The sequence below is a fragment of the Solanum dulcamara genome, chromosome 9 (assembly GCF_947179165.1).
Source record: "Solanum dulcamara chromosome 9, daSolDulc1.2, whole genome shotgun sequence".
Taxonomy (NCBI): domain Eukaryota; kingdom Viridiplantae; phylum Streptophyta; class Magnoliopsida; order Solanales; family Solanaceae; genus Solanum; species Solanum dulcamara.
In genome coordinates this window covers 17,421,250-17,449,028 of record NC_077245.1, presented here as the reverse complement: position 1 = coordinate 17,449,028, position 27,779 = coordinate 17,421,250, and the positions used below count along the sequence as shown (strand labels likewise).

Genomic DNA, 27,779 nt, shown 5'->3' with positions numbered 1-27,779 from the left:
TTCAATTAAGCCCATATTTTATTTACACTTAATCCCCAGAGGATCTTGGAGCTTTTTTGCACGTTTCGTTTTCTGATAACACTGATATAAGTTAAACGAACATTACTCCAAGTACATTGGTTTCAAAAAAAAAATCCCAAGAAAATAAAAAAAATTACTCCGAGTAGATGCAGCGAATCACTATGATGAGATTGAGAGGATCAGATGGGTTGAACTATTGAAGCATCTTCAATGATGATTTCGAAATGTTGAAGTAGCAGCAACTCGAGGGATTACTGAAATTGGCTACATGGAATCCATATACCGTGTCTGGAACTAGCAAAATAAACACACACATGGCAAGCCCATTTTTACCTATACTAGTATGGGTTAAATATAGGTTGAAATCCACATTTCACCCTTTGGCCAAAATCTTGGCATGATATTGAAAATAGTTTATCTGTAAAGCCCTGGTGACGCTGATTCGGGTTAATTATGAACCCAATTACGTGATTAAAATAACCCCGATGTATGTTTGGACCCACACATGGTGGGTGGGACCATTAGGACATGTTAACATATGTGCATGGTGCAAGATGGAAAATGTATTGAAGTGCTGAAGTGGCTAAAAGTTTCAAAATGGAAAGATGGAATCAAGTCCAATGCAGTGCCATGGCGTCACGTTGCATGCCTAATGTGAAGAACTTAAAAGTTTTTGAGGGAGAGTGCCTGGCGGGGACAGTAACGTTAGCCCCCCATGCAAGCTCATCACATACTCATTCCCAGGCACTAATATCAGGGCTCATGCCACTAGCACATCACGAGAAGGATTCTTCAGCTGACCACCCAGCCTTGTGATGGTCTCGCGCCACAAGGTAAGGTAAGTCGAGGAACAATCCAAGCTATGCAGTGAGCTCATGTTGCAAGCCTATTCTGAGGACCCTCAACATATTAGTGTCTGAGGTGAGACTTTGCATTGTTCATGGAGGCTGCCGTTTTAACTATATATATTTTGTATCGTTTATTTTCTTTTCTTGAGGTTTGCATGCCCTCAATTAGAACTCATGTTATTCTATTAGATGCTCCATAGTCTTAGTGTGGGATTTGGGCTAGAGATTTATTATTTGAGTGATCGTTGGACTTCATAAGTTGATATATAATTTTGGTTGGATAATTATTTCGTATCTAATGACCATTATGTGTTTGGACTTGCACTTATTACCTCTCAGTACTTACATAAGTGGTTAAGTGAATGGAGAACTGATTTGCTTGGCAGGTGGTGTTAGCGGGTGACAGTCACGTGTGGGTGTAGTTTGGGATGTGACACTTTTTTTTGTATAATGTGGTATAATTATGCATGTTTTTCATAAATCTCATCCCATCTTTTGAAGGGAGGTTGACGACACTTACACAGTACATAGTCGTACTCACATCTGTTTTCTATTTCCTTCCTATAAGAGAAAAGTGTTCTAGGTGACGGTATTACAAGTTAGGTATCACCTTTTAGTGAACCCTATTATAGATCCAGTGGAGGTGTCTTAGTTTCATTCTTTTGCATAATTGGGTTGAAAGACCCAGACTATGATCATTCTTTTGTTATTGTTGTCTTTTATTGCTTATTATGGATATGAGTGTCAAAACGGTAAATAGGGTCCGTTCTCTCGATGCGAGTAGAGTGTTATGTGCCAGTCAGGTAGGCCTGAAAATTGGGATGTGACATTATATGAAGGAACTAAGAGTCACCAAAATTTTGTTCCATAATAAAGCCTTCCGGGTCAAAAGTTCTGGAATAAAATCAGCAAATGAGAGCTATCAAGAGAGTCAACTACAAGCCTACAAGACAATAAACTATTAATTAGTTATGCAAAAACAGCACATCAAAAATTTAGTTAAGACTGATAATTCGTGTAGGAATAACTGTCGAGCTAAGTGATGCTATATTAGTGAAGATTGTGAAAGAACAGATCCATCATGACTGAAACATAGATGCTCCATCAGAATACAGGCTTTTCAACAAAGGAGTTCCATAAAGGAACAAAGCTTATGTTACTAACTAAACTAGGCATGGTTTACACGACCATCTCAATATCATAGTCTGTAGTTAAACAATAGAGGTGGTTATTTAAGATGCTATGATATAATAAAAAAGTGAAGTTCAATACAACTACATTTAGACAAACTACTCTAGGCTCTTTCAACTATCAAATACGATGATCGATGTGAACATAATTTGACAACAATCACACAGTTAAATTCAAAAACCAAAGCCACCACACATCCACAAAAATGGCTGCTAAATTAACATCTATTAGATTGTATTTGGACGGTCAATACTGTATGGAACATACCTCCTGCTCGCCAGACATCTTAGAAGCAGCTTTTATGGTACTCTCTACCCTACACATAGAGTCATCTACGTGTTTTTGACTTGGACTATCAGAATGCAGGGCAGTAGATGGCATAGATTGCACATCCAGTCCATTAATTGATTGACTGCCTTTCTGTTTTACCTGACCTAAATCAGGTTTTGGCATAGAACTGTCTGGCCTATCCAACTTGCCATCAGCTACTCTTCCTGCCAGCACAGTTCTTCCAATAGAAGGCTCACCTTGAGAAACACTAGCGCCGCTCCCGTTTGGTATGGCCACTGAATTAACAGCCGAAGACTTAGAAGCAGGTGCTGCTGCAAGTTTTAGTTCTAGGTAACCCATTCCAAACTCTTCATCTGTCACCCATGATGGCTGGGGGGAAAAGAAGGCAAGCAAATTGCAAATATCAATTAATTAAGTCCCTGAATCAAATCTAACAATACAAAGTAATTTTAACGTCAAAACAGAAATAATCTCACTGCCCCAATTTTTTCCTTTTGATGTTTCACTGAACATGGAGCTTAATGGAATTTAAGAAATAAAAGAAGACTGCCTGACATAATCTTTATCTCCATGAAGTCACATCAGGTCCTAACAATAGCATGTCACTAAAAGCAAAAAAGCGTAAAAGTGGGCAGGGTATAAAGATAAGAAGTGCTAATTTTTTGGCAAAAATTGGGACGAAATAAGCAATATTTCATATCAGGCTTTCACCAGCCAATGTCATCCTGCCCTCAACAGGAAGATAACAAAGAAAGAACAAATACCACAACATCAGGTGAAATAGAAGAGCAAAGAAAACTCATGCTTACAGAAGTAGAAACTCTTAAGAAGCCATATAATATGGTTTTTGATTGTTGTAATCAGGTAAGGTATTGCTCATAATCAGTTAAAAACTACGATAAAGCTTTACTCAAAATTTACCTTTCTAGATGCCAAAGCTGCAGCAACCCCTGTAGCCAATACTTTGAGATCCTCTCTTTCATCAGATTTAATTTTGGCAACCTAGAAGAAGACCAAAGAATAAAAGAAAAACCTAAGAGCTTGATCTTTTAGAGCTCTAAAGATACAAATTTGAATTTGCAATCAGGTGTACCCTCTTCTCAAGGTTTATTCCACTCTTCCGAGTAACTGGAAAGACACTGGAGATCTTTGTCAATAAAATAAGAGCATTTCTGATTTCCATGTACTCAGTTGATTCCAGACACTGTATGAGCAACCTCGTGATTCTCTGACTCCACTTCCAGTGTACCTTAACCAGAATTGCAACTATTAAGTAATAAGGTAAACAAAGAGTATTTAGCACTAAGGAAACAAGAATGATAGGTGGAATAAAAGAAATCAAGCATCATAACTTTTTTTTATCACACAATAGGAGATAAAGGAGGAAATCACATAGAATATATAATATATAAATAAGAACAAAAAAAAAATTTATGAAAAAGAGAAGTAGAAGAAAGAGAGACTAAAGGAGGACCACCTCATGAAAAAGAGGACACCTTATATACACTTTTTGAAGAAATTTAGTGTTGTGAAGTAAAATTCAATCACAAATTTACGTGTTAGGATGATAATCCACTGTTTGTAGACCCCTCATTTTCTGCTGCTGAGAAATGCTCCTAAGGAGAAAATCTTTGGAAGTGAAGTGACTTGCCAAATTATCACAATAAGGGTAAATAAGGAACTGAGCAGTTTGTTCCCCGCAATTTAAACTGCACTCCACAAATCATTGCTGTGTTTTCGGTCTCGTTGAATAAAATGCAAACGAAATGTTTTCCCATTGTATGCATATGAAATGTCACAGACTAACCTTAATAAACTGGCCATACGTAACACGCTGGCTGTTTGGATATCTATAATAGACGGCAAATCCAGGCATGTTTCCACACTCACGTTCATAAATTGATTCATCACCCTTCAATTTGAAATTTAAAAAGTTAAAAATGGTAGCTAGTATAGCTGCACATTGTTAGAAACTGCCAGTCAAACGACTATTTCTGTCCATTGAAGGTATTATGCAACAGTGATGTACTGAATTGTACCTTCCAATAATAAGCCATCTTCAATGTCTCATACAAAAATCTTCCTAGTCGACCTACTTCATACTCGGTGCAACAACAGATCATGGGTTGTAATGTCTTACATATCAAAACGTCTATGTGATTCACAGTGTTGAAGAAAGGCGTTCCAAGGGAATGAAGAGTATTAACAAACACGGCGCAATACACAGCGTCCGGCATACTGAATGTACAGCGTGGAAATATACACCGCTGAAGGAATTCCATGTTGATCTTTAAAGTATCAGGACAGGAACTCAGCCATGTATCCTTCTCACGAGTCAGGCGTCTCCGAACAGATGTTACATGCTCTTCATGCCTCTGAAGCTCCATAGTTAACCGATCTAGAGACTCTTGAATTCTTTCTTTATCTTTTTTCCTTTTTGTGATTGCAGAACTTGAATTATCAGAAAGTTCTTCCAGAGCTTTAAGAGCAGCATGCTGCTTACCAATTTCAGACTCATAACGGGATCTAGGAACATGAAGATCATAGAGTGTAAGACCCCAAAAGGTGGCATACAAGTCTGGGGACAAGCTATTCCAGGCTTTTGAAGGCAACATTGTTTTGATGGTATCAAGAAGGTCTGTCCATCTACACAAAAGATAAGGAAGGCTGAATAATACTTAAATTGATCGTAGAAGCAAGAAAAGAAGATTCTGTGCAACAGACATAATTACATGCAAAACACTTATATAAAGACATTCTCTAACTACTCGAGCATGGAGTTCAGAAAGTATTACGAGATAGGTTTCCAAGAAGAACCAAGATCAAGGAGTAAGCAAGCAGATGAGTCTGATCTTTCAGACTCCTTTTCAGCATTGGCTGCACTCACTGCTTCATCACTATCTGAAGGCCAAAAGACATCTGAATTTCTCTGACACCTGAAGAGCCTCATAACAGGCCGATAGATCAAAAATGCTACCTGAGGTAAGAAATCGCACGTGTTATAGGAAATTCCGAAGCATATTACTTACAATGCTGTGAGAACACTAGAACAGAGAAGACCTAGAGAAAACCTAAGAGGAGACCATTTGGATGGAAAGTTTTGCTGCCATTATTTTTTTAAGGATTCTCACTGCTACAAAATATAATGTAGACTCTGCCACTTGGGCAGGAGCCTCTTGAAGTACAATGAAGGTCACCAACCTATTTGCACCTATTTGGATATACATCAAAAGAGATCTTGAATTGTAATATAAACTCAATAACAATTCATTTCAAATTTTATTTTCAATTTATTTTATAACCAGGAAATCCCAGAGAGCTCGCTAGCACATATTTTGAAACTCGGGAGATATGGACTCACCCCTCAACCCTTATCTACTTTATATACCCAGCATTAGTCCATAGAAGAGCGAACTCGTAGCGTGCTTAACCGACATGCCATGCGTCACACTCTTATCAGGGAACCAAAGTCAAGGGGGCTCTTATTTTGTCTTTTTAAATGACAATTATGTCCTTTAGCATTTATATATTTGAGATGCCCTCTCAGTCACATGGACCCAAGACTTCAACAAATTTATTAAATCAAGAATCATATGAAACATAAGAAAAGTTGGAAGACACCAATAGACATTAGGATAACCTCAGGATCAAGATGATACACATGTACAAGCTCATCCAGAGCTGGAATAAGAACAGCATAGGCAGCTGTTGGAGTCACCGCACTAGACAAAAATTCCACATACTGAAGAAGGGCTCCATGACACCTATCAAACTGTTCACTGACCATTTTAATAAATGGAACTTCGGCATTTATAACTACCCTGCAGAACAAAATGCAAGATTAAAAGAAATCCATCAACACAGTTGTTGAAAAATGTAATAAGGGATTCTGTATTTAAGCGCGAGAAGTAGCTCGAGCCTCTTGATTGGATCTCGATCAATATAATATTGAAATAAAATTGGATGAGCCCAAAAAAAAAAAAGCATAAACTCCGTTGATGTGAAGGAAGCCACAGTATCCTTCTATATACTATCCTTCCAGATATAGAATATTCAGCATCTTTCAACTAGGAATCAGGAAAAGAAGTTGGACTTGATTTTCCCGGGAATAAATTTTACTCTTCATAACTACATGCTTCATATTTTGGTTGTGGAATTTTTCTACACACACTCAGTATGGTATATGCTTACAGAGAACGATGTTGAGCAATGAGTAGCAAAAGTGGAATTGCCAACTTTGGTTCATCTTTTGGGAGCAAAGCATCTCTCAGCCTGTTAGTCGATTTAATCAATGCCTGTAAGAAGAGCCACATTTTAGGACACTCAGTCAAATTAGGATGCTAAATGTCAAATTAGAGATCTACAGCAGGCACACAACAAGGTGCAAGAGAAATACGAAATGAATTGCACAACTATATATTTAAGGTTTGTGGAAATCTGAGCCTACTAGTGAAAACAACATAGACAAAATACAATGTCAGAAGGACACCTCAAGCTAAAGTAAGATTATTTTTTTTGGCTGGAGAGGGAGAGGGAGAGGGAGGGGAGGTGATAGATTTGTATGTACCCAAGGCTTTTTAATGATGTTGTATCAATTCATAAATGTTTGAATAAGGGAAAACCAACAAATCAATGTAGATACATTATTTATATTTATAGTTTTCATTTGATTGGTACATAATTTATGTTTATCTATAACAAATAATTAAAACTTATCTTATACCATGTCCCACTTTACGTAAATCTGTTTAACTGGTCACGAGTTTACGAAATAAAAGAAGATTTTTTTAAGACAAGATAAATATATGCAAAGTACCAACACTGCCCTTACTACCATTACTAAATACGTCACGGTAAGAGTTCCACATGTCTTTTCATTTTCCCTCCTCTAGTAACAAATTAGCTTTTAGAGTAAGTAATTTCAACCAAGTCATGTCATTAAGGAGTTATTGGTTTGTGGGATAAGGTATAATTGCCTCAAAATAAAATACAAGATTAGTTCATCCCCCGTATGGTTGAGCTTTTAATCAAGGATTAGCAATCCCAAGATTATTTATTCCACAATTGTTGTGAGATAACAATCCCAAGATTACTAATCTCCGGATAGAAATTAGCTTTTAGAGTAAGTAATTTCAACCAAGTCATGTCATTAAGGAGTTATTGGTTTGTGGGATAAGGTATAATTGCCTCAAAATAAAATACAAGATTAGTTCATCCCCCGTATGGTTGAGCTTTTAATCAAGGATTAGCAATCCCAAGATTATTTATTCCACAATTGTTGTGAGATAACAATCCCAAGATTACTAATCTCCGGATAAAAAAACATAATGACAAAGATGTCATTTTCATTTCCCCCCATAGTCTTTTAAAAAGTCAAGGTAAAAATTAACATTAAAGTTTCACCTAATTTATGTTGTGTAAAACCAAACACATGTTTTATGATATACCCTGTATATTCCATTTTTAGTCCATCAACCAAACATCTACCAATAAAACTATATCTATTAAATAATCACATCATTATTTAATACTCATATTATAATTCAGATATAACTTGTCCATACCAAACAACTCCTAATGGTAAAATTGGGAGGCAAACTTCAAACATTTTTTATCTAGAGAAAGGTGTGATTATTTTTTGATAGACTAAAAAGAAAAGTGTGTCGCACAAAACATGACAGAGAGTATTAGATTCAAAATTTATCTAGCTTATCCTTAAGAAGAGATAAGAATTGCTTAATTCGTAAGAGTCGAGCCTTTTTCTAGTTTGAGGCAGTCTGTACATTCTAGCTACGCATATAGTTTGTTTTAGGAGTTCAAATTGCAAAGAAGCTTGTCCTTTATAAAAAAAGACACTAAAATATTTTGGAATAGACTTAGGGCGTGTTTGGTATAAAGGAAAATGTTCTTTTGAAAAATAAGTGGGTTTCTTACTTATTTTCTAGTGTTTAGTACGTAAGTTAAAAAATATTATATTATACCAAGAGCATTTACATGTAATCTAATAACAAAACACTATGGGTGTGGGATGGGGTAGGGAGTGGGGGTTGAGGGTGGCAAAGGGTGGGATTGGCGTTGAGTGGGTGGGGAGAACACAACGAACTTGTAATGTCACTTATGGAACTGGTTTTCCTTACTTCCTTTAAGGAAGTAGTTTTCTCATTTTAAAGGGACTTGTTTTTATAGAGAATATTTTTGAAAACATTTTGGCCAACCAAACATGGAAAAATTGAAAAATATTTTCCCCCATACCAAACACACCCTTAGATAATATGTAATTTGATATTGACATCCCTCTTTCTGCTGAATGATATAAATTGATTTAATATTTATTAGTGAGATGCACCAAGGCTGCTGACTGATATAAATTGATTTAACATTTAATACTGAAATGCATGGATGCCCCGATACAAAGGTGTGAGGTTGGCTATGGATGGTTTCAAGAGAGGTAGAGGTAGGCCGAAGAAGTATTGGGGAGAAGTGATTACACAGGGCATGATGCACTTGCAGCTTACCGAGAACATGACCGTAGATAGGAGGTTGTGGAGGACACGGATTAAGAAAGAAGGTTAATAGCTAGTAGAGGGTTGTCTTGCCTATCCATCCATACTAGTGGTCATAGTATTTTCCTTGTAGTTTCTTCTCCTTTGTTTTCTGTGACTATCTATTGTCTCTTGTACTTCGATTATCGCACTATTTTGTTGTAGTTAATGTTTGTTTTATTCATAATGTTTTGAGATGCTTTCTATAGTATTTTGCCATATTTTTTTCACTCCCGTTATTTCTTTTCTAATATGATTGTCCTTGAGCCGAAGTCTATTGGAAACAACCTATCTACCTCCCAAGGCAGGAGTAAGGCTACACGCTACCCTTTCCACAGCCCACTTGTGGGATTCTACTTGATATGTTGTTGCAGTTTTTGTTACTGCTATTCCTCTTTCTCTCTCTTTTTATTAATCTATCTTCTCGTGCATTCTCCAATACCTCCCTATTTTCTCCCATTTCTCCCTTATTGTCATGCATCGCAAACAAAGGGAGGGGCACAAATCGGAAGATGGAGCATTCACATTTCAAAATATTTAAATTGCACAATGAATGATCAAAATCATTAAGATTATCAGATGTTCACTCCAACATAGAAAGATTTCAAAGCTACTAGCACTTGCATATGTAAAATCAAAATCAAATGGAAATGAAAACCTTTCCAACCCAATTCTTTTGAAGACATTTATTTGTAAGTATCATGCTCCAGCACCATTGCAGATTCAAGTAATCATTTTCCAAAAAATAAATTTCTGAAAACTTCTGCAACTAAAATGAGTTTCTAATGCACCTTATTGTTCCGTGTTATACCAAATGAGGTAGCCTGGTAGCGTAGAGTGTCACTTCCAGCCATGGCATCCAATTGCTCCTCTGTCATATTTTCTGTATAGTGTACATTAGCCATTTGCTGAATGAGCTCCTACAGATTATCAACAAAATTCCAAAAGAGGTGTGTTTTCAGAAGAAAAAAACAATTCACTGTGTCACGTATCAAAATAATAAAATAAAATCCATACCTGCATGAAAACAAGCTCAATACCATTTCCTTTCTTCAACTGATTCACAAGATACTGAAAAAGGCCCCTCAATTCCATTGACGGATATTTTTTACACCTGGAGAATTTACCAATGATTATACTAAGACTCAAGCTATGCAAGAATGTAACATGGTATTAGGTTGACATCATTCACTCTGGCTGAAAAATAACTTATTTTCGATCAACAAGGTAATTGACTTTCTTTAAGTAGCTTATAACCTAAAAGCCATAAGTTAGTCATACCCAATGTTTGGCTTTTAGCTTATTTTTCTATTTTTTTGGCCAAAATAAGTTCATAATAGCACTTTTTGTCTTTCTCAAACACCTCCAAAAATAAAAAAGAACTTACAAACCAAAAGCTACTCAAAATAAGCCAAACCAAACACCCTCTTAGTCCATTACTGTTAAATAAGTTAAATGAAAAATGCCTATTGTGTGATTATAAATTGCTACGAATATAGTATTTCTAAATATAGCAATAACAAAAGAAACATCTAGAAACATTATAGTACAATTTAAGGCACGAGTTCGACTGACAGATGCAAGATCAAAAGGACAATTAGGGACATAAAGAATGGAGTTCAGAGTGATAAAGCATACAGAAAATATTGTGAATAAACAATATTTGACAAAACTGATTTATCATCAGAAATATGATCGGAAGCGCCGAAGTTTACAACCCACGATCCAAGGGTATTAGACTGTGAAGCACAAGCAACAAAAGTATCAAGCTATGCAATTGAGGCTACTTGTAGAGATGTCTTACTTGCTCGATGTTATTAAAGGAACTTATTATATTACCCTACAAATAAATAATCCCGCGGATTAGTCTGAGCAACATTAACATTTTTGGGTGTCGACCATGTCAAAAATAGCATACTTCACAAATGTGTCCAAACCTAAAACAATAACTACACTAAGATCGAGATATTCCAAAATGACCTCCTCCATGTTGATTCTTCACAGACCTCGATCTTCGATTTCCTGATCATGTCATTTTTTTATTTGTTTTGTCTTCTCATAACAAGTTCTGAGGTAACCATAGGACATCAATTTTGGACTTCCATAGTTTGGAATTAAACATATCAAATCCAAGAGACATCGTCATGCGTAAACTACTGTCGCTACGAAAATTTGACACGAGTGCGCATATTAGGGTTCCGACGGTCAGAATCTTCAGAGAAAATATCACCACCACTTAGAAATCTCGAGAAACAAAGGGATGTGTAGCCGCCGGAATCTGGCCTAAAACAATCTGGAAAACAATCTCATGCACCCAACCAGTGTTCTGAAAGGCGAGCGCCATGTCGTCTTTGGCGAGAGGTGAGGTAAGGCGAGGCCTTGTCGCCTGTTCTCTTCGAGGTGAAGCGAGATCAAAATGGTGAGAAAAGGCGACAGAAAGGCGAGAGGCAACCAGGCGTGGCAAGGCGACAAAGGCGGACCTTTGTTTTGCGTTTTAAAAAAAACATTGATTTAATAATAAAAAGGAAATATTACGGTTTATTTGATGTTTTGGCAAACCTGTGGTCTCGTCTCTCCTTCGGGACAACCGACGACTCTTTTCTCTCTTTCGCATGAGTCGCGACTCTTCTTCAGTTCGCGCGACATTAGCTGCTCAAGTCTCAACAGGTACGTTTTCAGTTCTTCAGTTCATCAATTTTTTTTCCTTCTTTTTTCTTCTTCAGTTCTTCTCCTCTTCTTCTTCCATATGCAGTCAGCACAGCAGCATGCAATGTGCTCTTTTTCTAGTGCTTTAATTTTGTCTTATGAATTATTGAGTAATTCAAGTTCTAGACTTTAGTATCTACTATTAGTTTTTGAATAGAAATATTTGTTAATATATGTTATTGTTATTGAGATTTTGAATATTTATATATGCAATTCAATATTTTAAGATTTTGGTATTAATTGGCACCTCAATTCAAAACGACGAGCGCCTCGCCGTGAGGCGAGGCAGACCCTTGTCGCCTTTCGCCGTCCAAAACACTGCACCCGGCGCATGTAACAGGCGAGTTGCCTGAGCCAAAGGTCCTTCCAGCACATGACGGCGATTCTAGAGGTGGTGCTTTCTTGGGATTTTTATCTCCAAGAGTGTTCTCTACCATGTTGTGGTCTAGGATTTCGCAGAAGACCCACTGGAGAGAGACTGAGCAAAAACAACCCTAGCAATGGCCAAAAATTGAATACAGCACTAAATTTTCTTTCCTGGATTTTCTCACCAATGCTCTAATAGCATTGTGAGAAATAAAGACTTAGAAAATATTATTAAGACGAGTTAACTACACTATCACACTAAGCCTTATTTATAGACACTATATTACAATCTTATTCCTATTACTATTCTAACAATTCACATTGGTTACCAAAACAAAACATAAGAATTGTTTCTAGTCGTGAGTTCACGTGTGACTTCAGTGCTCTTAGATGAGGTGGGTCGTTCCAACAAATCTTTCAGAAGGACCCAAATCTCATATTTGTAACACTTACTATTTTATTTATAACTTGAATAACAACAAATTATTCTAGTATTTTATGAGCATATATATACATGGCAGCATAAACAAAAAAATCAAACAAAATATGCAATCAACCTATACTTCTTGGCCATAGATGTAGTCAAATCAATCAAGTTACATTGCCCAAATCTGATGTGGATCCAACACTCACACCTAAATTGTGTTGGATTGAAATGAGCTGATTTTGAAGGATCCGAGCAACATAGCAAAAGATTCTCCAGCTTTTTATGTTGGAAGCTAAAAGATTCACTAGATGAGACTGAAATAGGCTCAAAACTAACTACCAGACACTACACAATAAGCACTTCACTTTCACAGATAACAATGAAACTCAATCATCAACTAAACCACCCCTTGTAATGACCTTGAGGGTGATTTTCAAAAATTTGTACAAAACACGTGTGAACAGTAACACGTGTGAACAGTAACTTTTTGGGCAGAAAATGCCCCTTTCTTCCCATTTCAATATTTTTCATCATTTGTTTGAGTTCTTGAACTCCTTGAGGTGATTTGAGAAGAGATTTTCGAGGCAAAGTGTTGGGTAAGTGATTTTTGACCTAAAACCTTCCTTTTTCATTAAGTTTTTGACGATTTTAACTCTTAAATTTTAATTTCAAACCCCAAAAATCCTTGTTTCTTCCCTAATCCGAATTTAAGGAAAATTGTGATTTCCAACTCGTTTTGAGCTCTATTTTTATGGGTTTTTCAACCATGAGTTCCTTATTACCAATAGAATGGGATTGTTCAATAAATTTACAGATTTGACCCTTTTCGAAAATAGTTAATTTTTGGACCATTTTACCCCCGGTTCCGAAACCTATCAATATGGGTGTCATTGGACTCCTTGTGACGTGTATGTTTCATTGTTGATAGTGGGTTGTCATTCCGAGCGCTGAATTCGAGAGTTGCTTGTCCGGTGGAGGTATTCGAGTGCGGTTTCGGCAATTGAGGTAGGTTTGGCTATCTTTCTTTGAGATTGAGATGGGGTAATTAGTCATTCATATGTTATAGACTTTGGGATGGGTTGTAGTATGAGTTGAGAATGTTATATATATTGTGATGCCCGTGTGGGGGCTCATTTATTAATGTGTTGCCGTGTGGGGGTTTATTCGTATTACATAGCCCGTGTGGGGGCCTTATTTGTTATCTTATTTGCTTTGAGAGCATGTGAATTGTGATTTGCCTAAGAGAGGCTTGAGTATATTATTTGACTTGTGATTTGCCTAAGAGAGGCTTGAGTATATTATTTGACTTGTGATGCCGCTTGAGAGATTGAGTTGGGGGTTTTGAGCATACTTGAGTATTGAAATATTGTTGAGAAAGGAGTGAATATTTAAATGAAAGTGTGTTCTTCCCGTTACTATTTATTGAGGGTGAATATTATGTGTAGGTTAAGTTTTGAGAACTTTGAACCTTATACCACATGTGAGTTGATTATTACTTCCATGCATATGTGTTTTGACGCATTCATCCTCATTCATAATATCATGAAACATGGGAAGTTGAGAAATATGGAAATTCTTTTTGAGAAAGAAAATGAAACACCTTTAAACCTTTGTATCTTGAGTCCCTGACCGAGGCAGTTTTCCGGCAGGGTAGTGGATGCATTGTGATCCCAACCTTTGTATCTTGAGTCCCTGACCGAGACAGTTTTCCGGCAGGGTAGTGGATGCAATGTGATCCTAACCTTTGTATCTTGAGTCCCTGACCGAGGCAGTTTTCCGACAGGGTAGTGGATGCATTGTGATCCCAACCTTTGTATCTTGAGTCCCTGACAGAGGCAGTTTTCCGGCAAGGTAGTGGATGCATTGTGATCCTAACCTTTGTATCTTGAGTCCCTGACCGAGGCAGTTTTCCGACAGGGTAGTGGATGCATTGTGATCCCTTGACCACGAGGAGGTGGCAAGGATAATGAGATATTGTGATTGATGTATATGGTCTGCAAGACCCCCATGGGTCCTGCTTGGTAGCACAGCTCGGCAGGTGTATACAACAGGCTGTGCGATAGTCTTGATTCCACCGTACCACCACATCATTACATCATCATATTGCATTGCATTGATATTTGTGCTGCTTGAATTATCTGATTAATTGTGATTATGAGCTGTTATTATGGGTTTACTTTACTCGCGCCAATATATATATAAACTGGCGGCACCAATGCCGAAGTGGGACTTTTCTGTATGCAGGTGGAAGCGTTCCTTAGTTTATTTCATAGGTTTGATTAATTCCTTATACTCAGTCAGCTAAAACCTACTGAGTACATGTGCATTGTACTCACCCCTACTTCTGTGTCCCTTTTTGATGCAGATACTAGTCGGGGTACCCCACGTGGCAGTTAATATTCTAGCGGATTGTGTATTCTCAGATTAGTGGTGAGGTCCCAGAATTCGGATCGTCACTAGTCTATCTTTATTTTTCAGTCTTTTGTATCATTCAGAGACTTATGTTGTATCTTCGAATTCGAACCTTGTATTAGATGCTCTTTATACTTATGACACCAGGTTTTGGGATAATTTCTTCATTATTTTTTTTTCTTTTTATTTAAATCGTGGCATCACTTTCCCCTTTGGGAGTCTTGTATGAGTTTTATTTTTAGGGTTACAAATCAGATTGAGTTTTGAGATGTGTGCCATCATGACGTCAGTTTTTGGGTCGTGACACCCCTCCCGAAAAAAAAAAAGAGAGGAGGAATATTTGAATTGTCTTGAACCTACAAAAAATCTCAATGGTACAGCTTTTTCACTTCTGGTAAAACAGTTGTTATCGTTTGGTTATATCATTGATACACTAGGATTTTGTTAGCCTTGATGATTTATACTACTCCCTCTGTCCTGATTTATGATGATTTATAATACTACCTATGTCCTAGTTTTTGTGACACTTTCATTTTAGTCAATCCAACACTCTAATATTTAGTAATAATAGAACGTTAAACTTCCCATTTTACATAAAATGATCTATAGCCACATATATCTATGGACTGTTTGAGACCATAAGTTTCAAAATTCTTCCTTATATTCTTAAACTCCATGCTCAGTCAAACATCATCACATATATTGGGATGGAGCGAGTACTAGATATGTCGCCTGATAGTTTACACATATAAATATGTACCTACATGCATATACAGATATGTATTAGTTATATTTCTCTTTTTATAAACTTGGGACCAATTGTGAAATACCCATTTTCTGATAAAGAAGACACTCCCAAAGTCCTCAACATGCATCCATAATTATGCCATAGCATTGATCATACTTATCATATCAAATTGAACGACACCCTCAACACGAAGCAAAATACTCAAGCACATAAATCTTATTTGTTAGTCTTCTTAATTAGAAATAAAAACAAAATAAAAATCTTCATTCCCAAATGAAAGGATTCATAGATGCATCCAAAACATACTAACCGCCACAGCAAAAAGACTCAATTAGCAAGCAATAAATATAAAACTTACAAAAAGAAAGGGACTTGTAAATCTCAGGGACCACTGATTGGCTGTGATTACAAGATAGTGGCCAAGTTACTTGCAAACAGACTGAAGAAGGTCATTGGCAAACTGGTCTCCAACTTTCAGAATACAACAACATAGCCAGTGAAATTCCACTACGTGGGATTTGGGTAGGATAGAGTGTACTCAGACCTTACCACTACCTCGTGGAGGTAGAGAGGTTGTTTCAACAAGACCCTCGGCTCAAGAGCATCAAACCAAGTAGAAGAAGAAGAAAAAAATGAAGAAAGCATAGTCATTAATAAGAAAAGCAATGTAAAGTCTACAAGAATGAAACAATAACAACAAAATAGTGCGATAATCAAAATACAATAAACAACATGTGGAAAGAACTACAAGGGCACGACTAGTACTACGTACCCTTGGCTAACAAGCCTACACATATGCACAATAAAACAACACTTCACCTCTACTAACCTTCTAACATAATACGCGATCTCCACTCCTTTTTATCTAGAGTCATGTCCTCGGTAATATGAAGTTGCACCATGTTTTGTCTAATCACATCTCCCCAATACTTCTTCGCATACCTCTACCCCTCGGCGTACCCCCTACAACCAGCCTCTTGCACCTCCTCAACGAGGTGTTAGCACGCCTCCTCTGCAAATGCCCAAATCATCTCAGTCTCGTTTTCCTCCACTTTTCTGCCACACAAGCCACTCCTACTTTCTCTCAAATAACCTCAACCCTAATTTTGTTGCTCCTAGTATGCCCACACATCCATCTCAACATTCTGATCCCCACCACATGTGAGTTGTTGATTGACCAACACTACACCCCATACAACAAGGAGTCAAGGACGATCTAAACACTACTCTGTAAAATTTACCCTTAAGTTTATGTGGTACCTTCTTATCATACAAAAATACAGAGGCAAGCCTCCATTTCATTCATGCAGCCCAATGCGATGTGTGACATCATTGTTGATGTCCCCATTACCCAGAGTACGGACCCAAGATACTTCGAACTTTCTCTCTTGGGAATAGTCTGTGTGGCAAGCCTTACTTCCACATTCGCTTCATCCAACGCAATACTGAATTTGCACTCCAAATTTTTCATTTTGGTCCTGCTCGACCTGAACCCTTTGGGCTCCAAAGTCTATCTCCAAACCTCCAACCTAGCATTAACTTTGTCTCATGTCTCATCAATCAATATTACGTCGTTCGCGAGCTTTCAGAATGCCTTTGTTAAAAGCAAACAGAGTACACATGCAGTTCTAATAGCAAATGAGACCTTGGACTAGAGACTAAAATCAGGGGAGCCTGGAATCATGTGCAAGCTTGACATAAAGAAGGGTTTTGACAAATTGAGATGATCTTATCTAATTTCCATTTTGAAGAAGATGGGATTTAGCATTAAATGGGCTAGATGGATCAGATTCTACATCTCAACTTAAATACTCAGTATTAGTCAACGGAGAACCAGCTGAGTTCTTCACACCACAGAAAGAGATTAGAATGGGAGACTCTCCTTATTTTTGTTCATTTTAGCTATGGAGGGCTCAAGTGACTCTGACATGTTTGTTTATTAAAGTTTCCTCCAGCACTTGAAGTGCTCAAAAGCCTGTGTTGGTGTGACATCAGTCAAAATAGTACTAGGTTTTTTAGGTATAGATACACGACCTCTATTACCTAGTGGTATGAAGGTCTCCTCTTCTCCAATTATCTTTTTCCTTCTCACGGTCGTCGGAATCTCACACCAAATCGATAAATTAGAAAATATAATTGTCACTTTCTATCTCCACCTCTTCTAGAAATTTTGCTCCGTCGCCCCTAACTTTGAATCTAACAAAACATTGATGATTTTTAAGAGTTATTCCTCCTCTGTTTCAATCCAACTCCTAGACATCTCCTCGATCTACTTGAAGGTGGTTTGCGACCACAAGTGTAGAGGCAAAGCATAAATAAGGATTCATACCCATCTTCTTGTCACCTCTTCAAGCTAGCATCCAGCTGTGGGGGACCACCATTCTAGTGAAAATTTTGACTTCTTCCATCTCCACTCACCATTGATGAAATGCTTTGCTTCCTTTCTAGATGGAAGCTCGAACAGAGACTGGGAATCATTCATAACGTCTGCATCGATTCCATGAGATGACTTCCACATACTACTAACATATCTCCATACTTCATTCAAAGTTGGTGTTTCTTGGCTGAGGTCTAGAAATCTCCCCACAACATGTCTGCCAAGCACATCCTCTACTCTTAACTATAGAACTTCCAGGGAAGTTGATTTTGCAGTTGGTTATCTGCGGGATCAAGCCTTTTATTTCTTCTGCCGACCATTCATTGCCTCTAATGGCTTCAGCAAAAGAAGATTTGATCTGATGTTTTATAATAACTGCTTCTTTCTCGCCCCTTTCTAGGACCCTGATAAACCTTGTAATTTTGTGAGCTATTGCTAATCATCCAACATATAATCCAGTATGTGAGTTTTTTCATCTGTAGAAATAAGAAAATTGAAAGCAACTCAAATAATAAGTCATAGTATTGCATATTTACTACTCCCTCCTTCCCAATTTATTCAAGTTAGTTTGGCTTGACGGTCCCAATTTATGTGAGTTAGTTTTACTTGACATGCAGTTTAAAAAAGAAATACGGACTTTTGAAGCTTGCGGTCTAAAATAAGTCATAGATGTTTGTGTGGCTATAAATCATTTCAATAAGGTTAAATGGGCATTTTAAAGTTAAATTGTTACTAAATACAGGAATGTGTCATTTTATTTGGGAATGACTAAAAAAGAAAGTGAGTCATATAAATTGGGACAGAGAGAGCATTTGAGAACACCCTGAGGGTGAATATCACTTCAGATTTGTTTTATGTCTCAAAATTATCATATTTTATCATTTATCTATTTAGTTTTTTTTATTCATGAAGAAGTGATGTTTTAACTATAATACTAGTAAAGCTTATTGATTATTTTCTTTTGGTGAGGTAAATTGCATAGCATGATAGTAATATATTTAAGAAATTGTGATTCTTTTATTGTTTGAAGGTTAAGATGTTAGAGTTGTTTTGCATCTCATAATAACCTTTATATCATTGCATTATTTATACTTCTAAAATCATGTTAGAAGTTTAGTTTTTTATGTGTTTCTTGAATCATGTTTTTAAATTTTTTTAAACTATAAATATATTTGTAATTATTTATCCTATTGTTATACTATTTTACTACAACAACAACAACATACCCAGAGAAAATCCTCGGGTGCATCAAACTCAAGTACAATAAAAAGAAAAAAATAGTGTGATAATCAGAACACAATAAATAACATATGACAATAACTACAAGGAACATTCGCAAGGCAAGACAACACTCCACCCCTACTAACCTTCTACCCCAATATGCGACCTCCCCTTCTTTCTATCTAGAGTCATGTCCTCGATAATCTGAAGTTGCGTCACATTATATCTATCACCTCTCCCCAATATTTTTCGACCTACCTCTACCCCTCCGCGTACCCCCTACCAACAGCCTCTCACACCTCCTCATCGAGGCTTCAGCACACCTCCTCTTCATATGTCCAAACCATCTCAGTCTCGTTTTCCTCATCTTGTCCGACACAAAGGTCACTCCCACTTTCTCTCGTATAACCTCATTCTTAATATTGTCGCTCCTAATATATCCACACATCCATCTCAACATCCTCATCTTCGCAACATGCATCTTCTGAACATGTGAGTTCTTCACTTGCCAACAATCCACCCCCATACAACAAGAAAGGTCTAACTACCACCCTGTAGAACTTACCTTTAAGTTTAGGTGGCACCTTCTTATCACAAAAGACTCCAGAGACAAGCCTCTATTTTATCCATGCTGCCCCAATGCGATGTGTTACATCATCTTCAATGCCCCTACTACCTTGGATTACGAACCCAAGATACGTAAAACTCTCTCTTGGGGATAGTCTAGGTGGCAAGCCTTACTTCCACGCCCGCTTCATCTAACACCACACTAAATTTGCACTCCAAATATTTTGCTTTGGTCTTGCTTAACCTGAAACCTTTGGCCTCCAGAGTTTATCTCTGAACCTCTCTAATCTAGCATTAACTCTATCCCGAGTCTCATCAATCAATACTATGCCGTTCGCAAATAACACACAGTCCCACACCACGGAACCTCCTTCTAAATGGACCACGTCAACTCATCCATCACCAAGGCAAATAAGAAAGAGCTAAGAATTGATCCCTGGTGCAGCCCCATCTCAACTGGGAAGGGCTTCGAGTCTCATCCCACCGTTCTAACCGGAGTCTTGACTCCATCATACATGTCCTTTATCGCCCAAATATAAACCATCAGGATACCTCTAGCCTCCAAGCACCACCAAAGGACATCCCTCGGGACTTTGTCATAGGCCTTTTCAAGATCAATGAACATCATATGTAGATCTCTTTTCCTTTCCCTATACTATTATTTTACATTAAAAATTAAAAATTTACAGATTTGATGGGCTTACACCTCGCCTCAGGCCCCCACCTTTTGAAACACTGACCACAACTACATAAAACGACACAAGTGTATGCAGTTGCTAAAAATCCCAAGTGACATACTCGTTCCTTAAGGAAGAAGTACAACAAAAACCAGTAACATCATATGCAACAGAATATGTTCAAACTAGGGAGATAATAATGAGCAAGAAGAAACTACACATACAGGTGACCCCAAAATGATGCCAAAGACTGAAGCCAATCAGACAAATTAAGGCCGTCATCTTTCAGCTTCTCTCTCCCACTTTGTGCCAACCGTTCAATAACAACATATTCCAAAATATCATATTCCAGCTGTTTCAAAAAATAAAATCAATAAGTTAAGTACAAATAAATCAGACTAATATCCAATTTTAAATTAAATAAACTCAAAATGTGATCTGACAAACTATTGTATATCTTTCATGGACAAGTCATAATAGTTTTTTTAAAAAAAGAATACAGAGCAGCTTATGACAAGCCATAATGGGAATGTAAAATATTGGCACAAAGTTCCTCGACAAAATGATAGTCAAGGTAAGATGCATGGCCAATGGTGTACAAATTTCTGTAACTTCTGCACAATCAGCAGTGATATGGGGACGTCTATAAGGAATCGGAATCCCTGGGAAGAAAACCAACCTTAGTGCCTTTGAGGGAGAAAAAATTTAAACAGTAAGGCTCTTGCTTGAATGTTGGCTAGATGAACCAGAAGATATATTTCCACAATTATATAGCATTGCAGTAAACCAGGAGCCAGCAATAAAAAATACTAGTAAACCGTATCGCTGACTTCGGCATTTCATTGGACATGTCTTATGGCGTTCAGGAATGCATTAAGAGTGCTGGGAAACTGAATGTCCAGAGGCATCCCTAAAAAAGTTCTGCAGAGCTATTCCTCTTAGCATAGCTAGGACTATGAGGGTGTTTGGGTGAGCTTAAAAGCTGGTCAAACCTGCTTTTAAGCATTTTTTAACTTAATTTGGTGTTTGCGTAATATTTAAAATGCTTTGAAGTTAGGTGCATTTAAGCCAAAATAAGCGAGAAGATGTAGTTAGTCACCCTCGACTTATTATTTTTTTTACTTAACAGCTTTTTTAGTTTGCCAAAAAAAATTAATTTATTATCCCTTAAATATCTTATAAACCCCAAATACCCTCCCCTCATAGAAACCCAAAGTAGGACTCTTTTCAATTCAAAATTCTTGACTCATTTTTCTCTGGGAGTCTTTCTCCGGAGAAGGTAACTTTCTTTAAATACGTCGTAATTTCTTCCTCGTCTTTGAGATAGAAGTAAGCGTGCAGTAAAGAAAACCTTAAAGTCTTCCATTGATTTTGCTTCTTTCATGTATTTGTTCTCACAATTCAAATTCATGTTATTTATATGTGATTTTTTTATCGTATTGGAGTATATTTTTTATTTATAAAAGTCAAATTATACCATAATAGTCATTTAAAAAATAATTAATATTTATTCAAAGTTATCAGAGCAGTTTATAATTTAAAAGTGAATTGAGATAACATCATTTACAAGGGTAAGATTACTCTAACTATATAAATTTCTAAGACATTTGGTCTGTCAGGGAACTGTTGGGAGTTGAAATGCCATCAAAGCATCTACATTTCCTTTCAGTCCAAATACACTAAAAGTCACACAGGAGCTACCAATTGTTGAAACCTAATTTTATCCATCTTTTTCTCTATATAATATTTTGGCTCTATAATTTATGCTAAGCCAACAAGGTTACTAGTTTCAAAAAAAAAAAAATATAAAGCCAACATATTATGTTATCACTACTACTATAGTATTATTTTCCTTTCACATTGTGCTATATTGTTCAGGAATATTAAAGAAATAATTTTAAAATTACTGCTTTTAGCACACCTAAATATTTATCTCATATTTAAGTTGTTTCTTTAGTTTAGTTCATACATTTATTTTATTTTGCACCGACTTATTAATTAATGATCTACTTATTTCCTATTTACTCTCTTTGAATTAATTTGTTACTTTAGTTATTTATTAATCATTTTATAAAAGCCCAAATCAAATAAATTGAGAAGTAGATAAAAGACCAGTCCATTTATACTAACACCAATAGGCGCCCATTTTATTTATATCACCAGACCAAACCCACTTCCCATTTGACCTACCCGGAAAACCCAAATACCACCTCACTCTGGCCCAACCAAACTAACCAGTCAGCCCAAAACTATCACCAAACCCATCCATACGACTCGAAGATCTGCTAGACCAATTCAAACACAGCTGAATCTCAGCCATCCATCAAATCCCATTCAATGGCCCGCGTTTCCCTATCCTTTTATATAAAAAAATCTCATCAAAGCAAAACCTTATTTCCTAAACCTAGTCTCCCAACCTCCCCCCACCCCCCTGCCTACCCCCACCCCCATCCCAAAAAAAATATGGCCCTACCCCAGTCTATATTGCCTCTCCCTATTTTCCCAAACCTCTATTTCCTCTTTCCTTCTTCATTTATGATATTAGCAGACCTTTCCATAGAGGAACCAATACAGGATACGATTTTCCCCTCCTTTTCATTTCCAACCATACACCACCTTCGCCATCTTGGTAACTGGAATATCACCCTGGTATGATACACATCTTTCCTTTTACAGAGAATTCAACGCCGGCCTGGACGAACGAAGATACGAGAATGCATGGATGTAAGATTTTGAAGTTCAGGGCTTCCACGCAACCACCAAAGCCCACCAGATATGAATTAGTTAAAACATCATAGTCAATAACAGTAGTCCTCTTTAAACTTAGGATTTTGATCAATGTCAAAAACATAAGAAAGATTAACTAGCTACAAAACTGCTGACAACACCCAACTTAATTATCATACTGCTTAACATAACATTTAAGATCTTCTAACAGACAGAAGACATGCAATGACCAAGCAGCAGCAGCAACAATATACCCAGTGTAATCCCAAAAGTGGGGTCTGGGGAGGGTGATGTGTACACAGCCTTGCCCCTACCTTGTCGAGGTAGAGAGGTTGTTTCCGATAGACCCTCGGAACATGCAATGACCAAGCACACATGAGAAAGAGATACATAAAGAGAAGTAGGAGCAGAAATGGGAGAAGAAACAACGACTAGACCTGAGTCAGATACTTAAAAGCGTCTACAACAGGTGTAATCATATCTCTGTAAGCCTCAATCTGCACAGATGAATTGCATGTTATATACCTAAAGTTACAACCTTAAATCTTGCAGGACTTGAAAAACACAGGCCGATAGGCACCAATTAAATGATACCTGGTGAACAATTGTTCGCAAGACTGTCATTGGGTTGGCATGAGCAAGTTTGGCAACCATTCGACCAAGCTGCTTTAGATTTTCTTTTGCAAGGCGCTTCAGGATCCTCCTAGTGTCCAACTGTCACACAAAGTAATATTGCAATTAACACAGAGACATGACAACAAAATAAAATGCACTATTTCTAGACATCAGAATTACACCTTTGCTGTTTGCCTTGCAGCCAAAAGCATTGGAAATTGGTCATCATCTTTCTCCCATTCACCATACAAACGATAACGCACCTAAAGCAACTAATTTTTTATCAGACCAAATAGCAGCAAAGGCTGTAACATGAAGGTTAAAATCTTAAACCAACCTCATACGGAAGGAGATTCATTAGTTCCCAGATCTCTAGTCCAACTGCAGGATTTGCTGGTATCAACTGTAAGGAAGGAAGCAGGCATCCTCCTAATGCTTCTTCAATTCTTGACCTAGCATCCTTCAGGTGCATTCGAGGAGTTCGATCTCCAATGGTAACAGTTTGGGAGATAAAGCCTGCCTCACCACTAGTGACAAGCTCATGTGCACAAATGTAGTAACCTCTCAATACTCTGCATACCTGATTATCCCAAAATCAGAAATATTAATCTTAGGAAATATTTCAAATACTTACATTAGAGTCCTGGTAAATAAGCAAAAGTTAAGTCATAGCATAAACAAGAAGTCATATTATCATCAAATCAGGGGCACCAAACCTTCTGTAGCAATAATGTATCTCGATAAAGATGAGGTCCCACAGAAGAAAGCATCTCAAAAAGCTCTTTTCGAAGATTGATATAAGATCTATTGCTTGATGAATTTGCCACTTCCATAGAGTTGTCAGTGACAACTCCAGGAAGTGAACCCAAAAGTTGCATCTTGCAAACAAGGTCATTCGGTTCAGATATTGATTTTTCAATGAGCCTGATCACATGAATGAAAATAGAAGTATCAGCCAGCAAGATTAATAGGAAGGACAAATGGCAAATATAAAGAAACAATTATTTTTGATGTTTAATAGGAAGCCCATAACTCCCTTAACAGACATTTAACATCTCCTAATTTGCTACCCAATTCCACTGGTGTACTAGCTTCTTCACCAACTTTCTCTAATTACCCTCATTTAATTCCCTAACATTCCAAGAAATAATTTAGGTTCTCATTGATCACCAATTGATGGCCTTCTCCCCTTCCTCAATTCACTTCTTGGTTCCCCTCCCTTATACATTACATCAAAGATTAAATTTCTAACTTCATTTGGAACTAGTTGAGTTCTGTTGCTAACCATTGGTATCCCCCTCCTTTGATAAAGCTTCTGGAATAGTACTTCTGCATCCTTCTCCAAACCATCAAACAGTCTGCATTGCTTGCTCAATTTGATGATGTTATCTTGTACCCAGGTAGAGGCACCAGCCTCCACTTCCTTGATACACTCACTGGAATCATATTGAATTGGTGTTGGTTACTCCAAAAGAATTATTTGGCTTTGCGAGAGGTCCCCTGTGTTCTCCTTGTTTCCACCTGTGTCAGCCATGTCCAACTCTGAGATCAGAATCTCTGAGGCTAAGGTCGCCCCCACCACAAAATTCACCTCCCCCTTCTTCATGTGTATTTCAGAGCTTCCTTTGATGATAAGATCTCTGTTTCATCACCATAACTGGCACTTGAGAAAACTCTCTCCTCCGCGACATTTCCAAGAGTTAAATGAACTCTTTCTATGAAAGGCTCATCAACTAAAGGAGCTCCCTTACATTCCATGTGACCAGCTTGACTTTCATTAGTTAGTTAGGGATAGAATTCTCCCTCTGGATCTTGATTCTCAATCTTTGAAGTTTACATCGAAAAACAAGTTCCTCGCCTCTTTTGGGACAGTGCTCTTTGTAACTGAAGTCACTGCCTTCAAGCAGTTCCCGTTACCTTCTCCCCTTCTTTTATCCAATTTTGACAATAATAAAAAGGCTTCCTTCTTACAGCCTTTGAAGTCCACTCCAAATTCTTGGCCAAGTTTGAACATGTTGTCCTGTACCCATGCATTAGCATTAGCTGCATAATTTTCTTCTTCATCACCATTGTAAACTTGTAAAGGCTCTGGGTCTGCATACATGACCAGAAGAGAATCTGAAAAATCAGTCTATGTAGCATCATCATCATGGACCAAACTGGTCTACTTATCGTGCTCTTGGCCCCCATATTTTTGTATGGTGTATTGCTCCTTTTCCTCGGTTCCTTAACCATTGTGTCTTCACTTTCGGCTCTTTTATCACTTAGCTCCGTCTCGCTTTCAAAAAGAACAAAATTCTCATGAACTTCTTCTTTTCTTTGAGGTGTGATAAGTTCTGTGAAAGACTCACAAAAAAGCCTTTTGTTTTGGTTTGGGCTTAAGTGAATTAAATCAGCATCAGCCGTAATGTAGGAGGGATTGGCCTTTTTGGTTGAGAGTCCACTACTTAAAAGCCCACTAAGACCTTTGTCTCTTGAAACCCTTCCATCTATTGACAGCTGTACTCCACAGGTCCCCACTGCACTATTCAAATTTTGGGCTAGCCCCATATCCTCCACATGTTTATCTTTCCCCATAAGTACTTCTTCCATGTAAGTATCAAAAGATGAGACACCTTTCCCTACTTTTTCCTTACCTTTTCCATGCAAAGGTCTGAAAAGACCTTATTTCACAGCTAGACCCTACCTCCTCCTTCTCCGGCTCCCTTTTCCGGTAAGATGCCGGTTCTTCACACCAGATTGGTAGTGAGGAGGTCAGATTTTCATCTGAGACTTCAATGGAAGCTGGAATTTTTTCCCTGGGCCCTTTCACTCTAATTCTTGCCCACCTCAGGTGATTTTTGAGCTCTGTCTCCTCATTTTCCAGCCAACCGCCATACTCTGCTCCAATTTCCTCATTGTCTTCTCATCCCAAAGATGTAGGGGCAGACCCAAAACCCTAACCCAGAACCAGTCGTACTTGGTGGACTTCGGTATTGCACTGGAAGTTGGACTCCACCACTCGAGATTCAGAGTTTGTCCTTTTCTCTCCCATTCTCCCATGAGGATATGTTCCGCTGCCCTTCTTGATGGAAATTCAAAGAGGAATTGGAATCCATTCATGTCGAAAACTTGAAGGTTTGGGACCCCCTTCCAAGTCTGAGATGCCCATCTCCTGACGTCATTACGAGTGGGGGCTTCTCCTCCAATGAATATGCCGACCAAGCATCTTTGTGAGAGAGTATTCTTCTCCCAACATGGTGTCTTCGTTGATTCGATCCCGCTTTGTACTTTTCCTTGAGTCCATTTGTTATTAGTGATGGCTGCTTTGTAGTTACCTTTGCCAGTGAACGTATTCATTTTAATATTTCCTTCTGTAATAAAGGCCCCCCGTGTGCTTGACACTTTATTAATGAAATCTTCGATTCTGCTGGCAAGTTTTCCCCATCCTTCATTAAATTGGTTCTCTGGGATAATGATTACTGATATGTTCTGTCCTTTAACTGCAATAACGGAGATGTAGCGACCGTATTTATTTAACTTTTGTCAGCAATAAATATGGGTGGCTATGTCCTTGCATCTCCAGGATTTAAAATTCTTCCCCATGTTTTTTGATGCTTCAAGTAGCCTTCTGCATAGCCACAACATCACTCCCCTTCCTACTGTCATCCTTCTCAGTGAGAGTCTGGAACTCTCCACCCAATTAAACCACCAGCCAGGTTTTGCTGGTATTGCTGTAATGTCGTGAGATTTACCCCCCATTTTGAAAAAAATACGATCCTCCATAACAAGAGAAAAGGAAGAAACCAAGAAAGATGAATAGAGAGATCTCTGATGGTAGAATACCACCGGAGAGGGGATTAGGAGCCTGGAAGAAGCTCCTAAGTGATCACCTTGGGGAATGTGCCTGAGAGCATTTAGTTTCCAATGCATGCATGGCTCACTTGAGTGTGATAATCAAGTTGTGAAGGGGAACTCCTATAACTTTGATCCAAGTTTCTTTGAATTCCATGGAGGTTGGTACACAACCTAGAATTAGGCACCACCTTTCTAGGCTGAAACCT

General features: G+C 37.8%; 1 protein-coding gene across 1 annotated transcript in view; it reads right to left on the bottom strand.

The window, feature by feature from the left end:
• LOC129902126 (THO complex subunit 2-like) overlaps positions 1–27,779 on the bottom strand; it is a 57,822-nt gene that overhangs the window by 9,773 nt on the left and 20,270 nt on the right. The window contains exons 14-29 of the mRNA XM_055977178.1: positions 24,453–24,660; positions 24,074–24,316; positions 23,919–23,999; positions 23,716–23,835; positions 23,559–23,618; positions 20,619–20,746; positions 9,911–10,007; positions 9,685–9,813; positions 6,543–6,646; positions 5,992–6,172; positions 5,147–5,328; positions 4,391–4,997; positions 4,159–4,263; positions 3,445–3,600; positions 3,273–3,353; positions 2,328–2,720 (exon numbers count right to left, since the gene is read on the bottom strand). Coding sequence (XP_055833153.1) covers positions 2,328–2,720; positions 3,273–3,353; positions 3,445–3,600; positions 4,159–4,263; positions 4,391–4,997; positions 5,147–5,328; positions 5,992–6,172; positions 6,543–6,646; positions 9,685–9,813; positions 9,911–10,007; positions 20,619–20,746; positions 23,559–23,618; positions 23,716–23,835; positions 23,919–23,999; positions 24,074–24,316; positions 24,453–24,660 — 2,875 coding nt within the window. The remainder of the gene's footprint in view (positions 1–2,327; positions 2,721–3,272; positions 3,354–3,444; positions 3,601–4,158; positions 4,264–4,390; positions 4,998–5,146; positions 5,329–5,991; positions 6,173–6,542; positions 6,647–9,684; positions 9,814–9,910; positions 10,008–20,618; positions 20,747–23,558; positions 23,619–23,715; positions 23,836–23,918; positions 24,000–24,073; positions 24,317–24,452; positions 24,661–27,779) is intronic.